This window comes from Lacerta agilis, chromosome 17 (genome assembly GCF_009819535.1).
Source record: "Lacerta agilis isolate rLacAgi1 chromosome 17, rLacAgi1.pri, whole genome shotgun sequence".
Taxonomy (NCBI): Eukaryota; Metazoa; Chordata; class Lepidosauria; order Squamata; family Lacertidae; genus Lacerta; species Lacerta agilis.
In genome coordinates this window covers 21,040,050-21,048,780 of record NC_046328.1, presented here as the reverse complement: position 1 = coordinate 21,048,780, position 8,731 = coordinate 21,040,050, and the positions used below count along the sequence as shown (strand labels likewise).

General features: G+C 43.6%; 1 protein-coding gene across 1 annotated transcript in view; it reads left to right on the top strand.

The window, feature by feature from the left end:
• Positions 1-269: 269 nt before the first annotated feature.
• MED13L (mediator complex subunit 13L) overlaps positions 270-8,731 on the top strand; it is a 164,313-nt gene continuing 155,851 nt past the window's right edge. Inside the window, exon 1 of the mRNA XM_033174605.1 lies at positions 270-439. Within this exon, the coding sequence (XP_033030496.1) occupies positions 380-439 (60 nt within the window). The 5' untranslated portion in view covers positions 270-379. The remainder of the gene's footprint in view (positions 440-8,731) is intronic.

Below are 8,731 nucleotides of genomic sequence, written 5' to 3'. Positions count from 1 at the left end.
TCGTTTCTTTTTTTCTTTTTTTGTGCTTGTGTGTTTTGTTTTTCTGCCTGGCGAAGCGGGCGGGCGCCGAGGAGAAGGAAGACGAGTGAGAGAGCCCGGCCTCGCCTGCGCTGTGTGGCCGGGGTGGGCGAGGCGGCTGAGCGGCGTCTCTCCTCCTTCCTCCGTCTTTCCTCGGAAGAAGCGCGGAGGGAGGGGGGGAGGCCTTGAAAAGAGAGCGGCGGCGGCGGCGGCGGCCCCCCCCTCGTCTCCACTGGCCGGTCGGGCCCGCCCACCTCGGCCTTCCTGAGACCCCCTCCTCCTCCGCCCTCCCCTCCTCTCCTCCTCCCTCCTCCTCCTCAGACATGCCCCGCTCTGGAGGCCGGGCTCGCCGAGGAGGATCATGACTGCGGTGGCGAACGGGGCGAGCCTGGAGGACTGTCACTCCAACCTCTTCTCCCTGGTGAGTGGCCTTCCTTATCCTTGTTGTTATTTGTGCGGTGCAGAGCCTTCAACAATGCGATCCTAAGCCGGGGCTACTCGAGAGCAAGCCCAGGCGCTGCGGGGAGGAAACGCTGGGTGATCCGGCGGTGCTGACTCCCTTGCGCTGCTTGAGGAGCTGGAGCCTGCAGCCCGGTGGGCGCTTGACCACCACTCGCACCCCATCAGGGGTGGGTTGGGTGGGGATAAGGCCCACCCGAGCCAAAGCATGGGAGAAAATGCTGATAGGGTTTGTGGCATAGTTAGGATCGTAAGTAGCCTCATGCTGAAGCCTGCGACCCTGTGGGCACTCAGTCCACCTGGGGGTAAGGCCCACGGAGCTCAGGTGGCCAGGCTGAAACAAAGAGAAAACGCTGTTTGTTGTCATTTCCTGCGTGCACACGGGGGTTTTGTTAGGATGGCAGCCGGCTGAGCTTGCAATCCCGTAGGCATTTAACCTCTTGCGGCGGCGGGAAAAGAGAGGTAAAGGCCCACTGAGCTGAGAGACAGCCGTTCTAGAAGCAGGGAGAAAATGTCGTGGGGCTGATTTCCTGGGGTAAGTAAGGTTGCAGCCAGAGGCCCTTAACCTGAAAGTCAACCCCCCCCCCCCAATGTAGAAGCTGCCATGCTAAAACGCGCCTCTTTACTCCCTAGTGAGTGGGCTTAGGTTTTTGCAGCCTTGGGCACCTGGGGGATAAAACCCTTATATCGGAGGCCGCCATCCTAAAGCACACTTCCTTGGAAGAAAGGCCTGCTTGGATGTAGGCTTTGCTGATGGGTAAACTGCTTCCGTTTGTGCACGTTCACGGGGATGTCAGCTTGTTTCCTGGGTCTGCTTGGATGGCGGCCTTATTGTGCCACCCTGGGCATGCTTTCCTCGGAAGTATGCCGTTGTGCTCGCCGGGAGGCAGCTCCTAGGAGTATCACAGCTCCATGCTAGGCTAAGGAAGTGTTGTTTTCCCCTCTTCTCTCCGCCTATGGGCTAGCGGCCTTGCATTGCAATCCTGTGCTCTGTGTTCAGCCTAGGCCAAGTACAAACGTGCGTATAATAAGCTTTGCCGCCTTTCCGCGGGATCCTAGGCATAGCTGCTCGGAAGCTGGCCTTCCCGTGTTGCTGAGCGGGCATTTCGGCTTTCAGATTCGCAGCGTGACCCCCTTGCGGTGGTCTGCCAGTGGAGCTTGCTCCCGTGGCAAGCGTGCCTGGGATTGTTACAAGCCTGAAGGCAGGAAGGGGTGGAGGGTGAGAGTCTGACAAGAGGCAGGGGACGCTGCGAGGCCTGCTTGCTGCTGGCGCTAATGTTTTCCTGCCTCCTGCTGACCTGCTCCCGGCAGCAACTTTATCGGCCTTTATAGCCTGGGTGTCAAGGCAGTCCTTGGTCCCGACTGCTCTTCTCGCCCCGCTTCCACTCGCCCGCCCCACTTTCTTGCAAAGAGACTCGCGCAGGCGGATCTGCCGCTTTGTGGCGCCCTCTCCCCTCCCCGTGTTTCCCCTCCTTCTGGTAAGAGGAAAAAAGAGTGGAGGTCGGTGTAAGGAAGGCTGATTCTGCTGTCCTGCAATCCAGTTCACGCGCCTGGAGCTGGCTGCGGCTCCTCCCTTTTCGCAGCGCTATGCAAAGCAGAGGAGGATTCTCACCCGGGACCCGCGGCAGAAGTCGGCGTGGCTAAGTGAGGAGAGAGGATGGGAAGAAAACAATGCACCCCCTCCCCTTGCCAGCCAAAACGACAGCTTTTGCTTGGCGTAGGTTCCTGTGTGGTGCCCCCTCTCCCCACATTCAACCACCACCTCCTCCTCCGGCTGGTAATTGACAACTTTCACTCTGTTACTTGGATTGTGTAACTTGATATGAATGGAGCTGTAAGGGTCAGCTGTTCAGACTGGCAGCTACCTATGGATCTTTTCAGAGAAAGTCAGCTGAACTTGAATAAGACCAACATTTGTTTCAGGACTACGTTGTCGATGTTTTCAATCCTTATGCTTTTCTGGCAGGCAGGTGAAAAAGAAGTCTTGGGGTGGGTCTTTTGCCCGGTCAGCTGTCTTCCTGGGAAGTGGGTTTACTTAGTGCATGTGCTTGGTTACATCTGCAATTGTTAATTAGTAGCAAAAGTTAAAGTAAGTTGAGTGTGGGCAGGGGGGTGCTGAGCATTGCAAGTAGCTCAGAGCAATGTATCATCTTAATATGGACCGGAGTTGAAAAAAAGAATGTTTATGCTTATTAGAATCATGGACCTCTGGGTTGCTTATATCATGGTTTTAAGCTGTTAGGATTGTACAGCAATCTGTTCTAGCTCCCAACAGCAGCACTACACCCCACCCCCCATTTTATAATAAATCATAAAAGAAAAAAAGTGGGATTGGTGGAAAGAGTTAAGAACAAAGGAATATGGAGAAATAGTCATTATTCTTTTATTTACCAGATTTGTAGATGGCCCTTCATATGGTGATCCCAGGGCAATAGCCAACATGTTACAAAATGTGCAATCATGTAAAATGATATATTAATTAAAAACAATCATTTAAAACCCCCAATCAATTAAAAATAGCAGCATGAGAAAATATAAAGCTTTAACAACTAATTTACCCCCAAATTCCTGGGAGAATAAAAGCATTTCACTTGGCAGAAGAAATGCATAAGAGTTTCCACCCAAATAAGCCTCTAGGGGAAGGGAAATGATTCAGTCCCACATTGCAGGTTGGGGTTAATAGGTGGGTGCCAAACCTAAAAAGACTGAAGGTCACTCTATATACCCAACATGTGTATTGGAGTTTTTCTAATGGGCCAACATCACTAAATGCTCTATATCCCTGAAGTACTGTGATACCCTTTATTGCTGCTGCCCTTCTATCTCTGCCTGATTGTCCTAGAGATAACTGCTTGTGTCTTTAAATAAATATAACTGGCATGTCTCTCTGTCATGCATTGGGAAATAGAGATCCTTCTGTTGTCTTTTTAAAGTGGTGGGATGATGTAACTAATGTTTGTTGATTGTAGTTTCAATTATGTAAATCAGTTGGGCTTGCTTGATGTTCCTCAAATTTTTTATACATTTGGAGAGTTATATTGTTTAAAATTGTTATATTAAAAGAGTTATATTGTTTAAAATCTGGAGAGTTATATTGTTTAAAATTGTCTTCCTGGGAAGACAATGCTTTGAATTGTGCTTGGAAACATACTGGGAGCCAATGAAGATCTCTCAGGACCGGTGTGGGTAGCAGATAGGACTGTTAGTGAGTGAATTGTGTAGATCATGCATTCAGTATGGAAATGAAGTCTAGCTCTTTTTCTACTAAATCAGTATGGCTGGGAACCTAAACATCATCAGAGTAGCTGGGTGTGTACACATGCAGATGTGTATGTGTTCATTTAGCAGGACACCTGAGTAGAATCAGTAAAGTTTTAAAAGATGGTACTCTGGCCCCTCTCATTTAAAAAAAGAAGTCCACATGAATTCACAGACACTTCTACATAAAATGTGCAGGTATATCTTGTTGTTTGAAAGTTGTCTGTATAGTCATTGGGGCTCAATTCCATGTACTGTAACGGGTTGTCTATGTGAGAAGAATAGACTTCTGCTTGTGCAGTGATACTTCAACTTCCTCTTCCTTCTTCTCCCCTGTGAACCCTTAAAAAGTGCTTTGGAGGGACCCTCAGGAGCAGATTTTGAAGTGCAAAAGGGGAAGAAGAAGAAGGTGAAGTCCCATTGAATTATCCACTCATGCATTTATTCTGTCCAATATGCTTAGATCTGGGGTGCCAACATTATTTATTGAATTTATATTTCATCCTTCTTCCCAGTTGGAGTGTATCAATGCCACAGCCTGATTCTATGCATTCTCTTTGGTCAGTGGTGTCCAAACTTTTTTCAAAGAGGGCCAGATTTGATGAAGTGAAGGGCCGTGGGGGCCGACCAAAGGACCAACCAAGGTTGTTGACCTTTTTTAGGATTGAAGTTGTTGAGCTTTCTTTAGTATTGAGGTTGTTGAGGTTTTCTTAGGATTTTACCCCAGGAAATAAACTGTCACAGGGCCCGGATTAGGCCCCTGAAACGGACTTTGGACATGCCTGTCTTAGGTACTCTTACTGGGTACAATGGGGCCTACCTCCTAATAATCCAGGATTACAGCCTGAAAAAGTGTAGTGTGTATCAGAAAATATTAAAACATAAACTTAAGATGTTTTTCTTCCACATGCTTATTGGTTTTTTAAAATGATAATGATAATGATAATAATGTTATTATTTGTACCCCACCCAACTTATTGGGTTGCCCCAGCACAATAAAAATATTTTATATTTTAAAATGCTAATGGATTAAAATAAGGTTGCCCAATTTATTTTAAAAGTGGTCTTGCTTTCAACAATGCCTCAAATTGCATTGTAGTAGAATTTGTGTTTAAACCCACCTTTGTCATGAATGAATGAATGCAAGTGATACGATTGCTGCAATGTGACTAATTTGAAAAGGGTTCATCCTCTTACTGATTAAATATATCCCTGTCTCATGCATCTTTACGTAGAAGCAAGTCTTGCATATTCTTTGCTAAGTATGCATTAGATTGCCGTTATATGCTTTTTTGTTGTACAGGAATCGTGCCCATATTACACAAAGCAATGTTTGTCTCTTAACCTTGGCGAAGTTTTTTTTTTAATTGAACAGATATTGAGCATATGGAAACAAAGAACAATCCTGCTGCAGTTGCTAAATCTGAGGGGTTTCTGTATAAGCAAGCATATGGTTTCTGCCACTATGGGGTAAACACAGTAATGGACTCTTAACTTGAGCAGAGAACATCAAAACTTGTATGTACTTCTAGTATTTAATGTACTACATTTGTATGTGAGTGTTTTCATAACAAGGATCTGATGGTTTACAATAACATGTTTCAATACATCACTTATGGTATTGTTGACAAATATGAAATAATAAATAGAAAATACAATGAAAACTATGAAGTACTTCGTAAATGTTAATTTGTTAGGGTTTCTTTTATAATTTAAAAATGAGATCAGAATATTTAACGTTTACCCAAGAGCTAAACTTTATAAAGGTTAAAGCTAGCCTGGATTGTATAATAAAAAAGATACCCTCAATGCTAGATTGATTTCTATATAACACAGGTTTATGATAGAGAATGGATTTCTCATTGCTCGCAAAGTATTTCCAGAGTGCAGGAGACTCCTTGTGCCTGGGAAGTTGTCCCCTCTGGCTCCTTTGGGAGCTATGTGGTTAATTTTACTAAGCACTTTTAAAAACATGATATTTTGTCCCTTTGTTCAAGAGCCAACTTTAAAGGAATATTATGAAAAGACAGCCTGTTTCTATGAAGATGAACAGGAATGATGATGTGATTGGAACATTCAGGACCTGATTATTAATGTTTTTAATGTAGTGATTTGTGCATAGTTAATAGACTTTCGCAGAAAGATACAAACTTGAGGGAAATTTTCCCCCCCTAATAAGAGTCTTAGGGTAGATCTACACCATACATTTAAATCACATCACGTCTCCCAAAGTATCTAAGGAACTGTAATCCTCCCCAGAACTACAATTCCAAGCACCCTGAACAGATTACAGTTCCCACTTGCTTTAAATTATTGTTTTAAATGTGTGCTAGATGAACTTTGGCTGTATGGTGTGGATCGGCTTAGTTACCGGTAGGTTATGCTGGGATTTTTTCTTCCTACTGAAATAAAGTGCTTTTTCAAATGCTGCTTTTTTGTAATCTCAAACCACATGTGACTGATATTGTATGGATGATTTTTTTAGGTTCTGATTTTCACTTCTTGATCCATACCATTATCATCACCACCAGTAGTATTTCTTATTAAATGGGCAGCAACAGTTCTCCCTTCAGGCAACTCAGTGCTTATATGCTTTTTCTGTAAAAACTCAAAAGATTTGTGGGTTATATGGTGATCTGATTGTTTCAGTTGAAATGCAGATATTTCCTTTGATTCCTTATACTTAACTGATATGCTGTGTAAAACATACTTTTATGCAGCACACTCTTGTTAAAAGCTTGGTACAGTGTCTGATGCTTTTACTGTTCTTAGCCCATAACACTTCCAGTATTTTACTGCAATCCTGATTACAGACAGGTTCTTGCTGATCTGTGGGATTTCACAATCCAACTCTTCAGCATTGCAGCATATGCCTTCTTTGTTTGGTAGGAAACAGTTTTATGTAGCACTAGACTTGTCACTTCTGTTCCTTTGATCTCAGCTTGGAAACTACAAGCAAGACTTGTTTTGCATGGGGGTTCCCTTCCAGACCCCTACACGCATCGGTGGAGCACACGTAAACCCTCTCTGCCCATTTTCATTACATCTTTACGATGTTTTGAGGCTACTTCAGGATTTGGTACCATTTGCAGGTGCACGGTCACACGTCATTTTGATGCGCCTAAATCGCTCATTGCCTGTATTGAGAATGAGTTCAGTTTAAAAATGACATTGAGGATGCATTATTGAGACCATATTTATGTCTCATCTGTGGAACTTGGTGCTGCAGACTTTAGTTGCATGAATAAAAGACAATAAATTACCTGTTTAACTATGTCAAAATGTAAGCTGACATCTTTAAATTTCATTTCTTCATAGATCTAATGAATATGAAATATCTATGCTATAGTAAGAGGTGTTAAGATCCCTTTGCAAGTGACTTGATATTAAGAGCCCTTTGCCTGTATCTTAAGAGTGGGTTCCTGCGATAGAGACTCAGTGGGGAGGGTTTTGCAAAAATGTCCACACTGGAAATGAGGAAATAATACTTTTATTTTTGCTTTTGGGTGAATCAGTGGTGACTGTTCTGTTGTTCAACTGAAAGCATGGTTCTCATAAAAAATTTGATTGCAGGCTAGGAACATAGAGCCAAGTGTGAGGTGGACATCTGAAGGAGGCAGCCATAAAGAATTGACTGGTGGTGCTCAGCCCTTTTCTATAACTCCCCTTAGGTTTTCTATGTTCCTTTAAGACACCTCTCCAATGTTCTCCAAATGTTTCGGACAACCAACTCCCATCAGCCTCTGGTAGCATGCCCAGCGTGCTTCTATCTGCCCTGCCATCATACAGCTGTGCTGCTTGGCGCTGATGAGAGTTGTCCAAAACAACTGGAGGGGCACCATGTTTGTCCCAGCTGCTTTAGGTGTAGAAAAAGCATCTCCCTTATCAGAAGTAGCGAAGAATGTCTGAAGTACGAATTTGGAGACAGTCCTTGCCTACCCAACTGAAGGGCTGTAACTCAGTGCATCTGCTTTGTATGCAGAAGGTCCCAGTTAAATCCCCAATGGCATTTCTAGGTGGGCTGGGGGGGGGGATACCCTGGAGAGCTGCTGGCAGTAGGAGCAGACCAAACTGAGCTAGACGAGCTAGCAACTTACTCTGTAAGAATTATGTGTTTACTTTGATATTGTTGCATTCTATTGAGGTTTCTCTTCCCAGCTGTGAATTTCTAGGGATGTGGGAAAACACTTCTTTTCTCCTTCCTTTTGAGTGGATTATTGGTGGAGCAGAGACAAATATTTACTTCGCGTCTTGCTGGGACAAGGAGCGGGGATGCTAGTTTGTTACTTTCTCCTCCCACTCCTGTTGATTTTGACAAGTTTGTTTGTTTATTTTTAATAAACAAAATATACCCCTCTTTTCACCAGGTGGGTTTCAAAACAACTTGCAACAACGAAATGAACAATATATAAAATTTTAAATTTATATTAAACCTGCCAAATGTATTTAGTTTTAACTGAACCTCCCAAATGTATTTATTAGGAATTAGAAAACTATATATACAGTATTCAGCTTAATTGAAAAATTCCATAAGCGGTGTGCATAAAACAATATCAAACAACAATCTATAATATACAGATACACTAAGCAACGTTTCAAAACAAGAATCCATATCTAAAGTGTATGTGCAGAGATAGGCCTGCTGAAATATATTTTTAGGCAGACACAGGTGTAACAACACAGTTTGACAAAGGTTTATTTTATTTTATTTTATTTTATTTAACTACGGTGGTTGCCATTGACTTAGGAAAATGTATACTTGTGTGATTCATTTTATTAATTACTTGGTGCTACATGTTGCAGACCTAAAATACCGAGTGAGTTTTGATAACTTAGTTAGCAGGACCATTTCATGCCAGGCTCTCGATAAAAGTTTTGCTGCTGTGCTTCAGGTTGCTCTTCCTGGTGAGAGTGCAGATTCCTATGTACGAGCTGGCAGGGTTGAGTTCCCTCTTGGACTGTCATAGGTGTTGTTAGAGAAATTGATTCAGGTTTC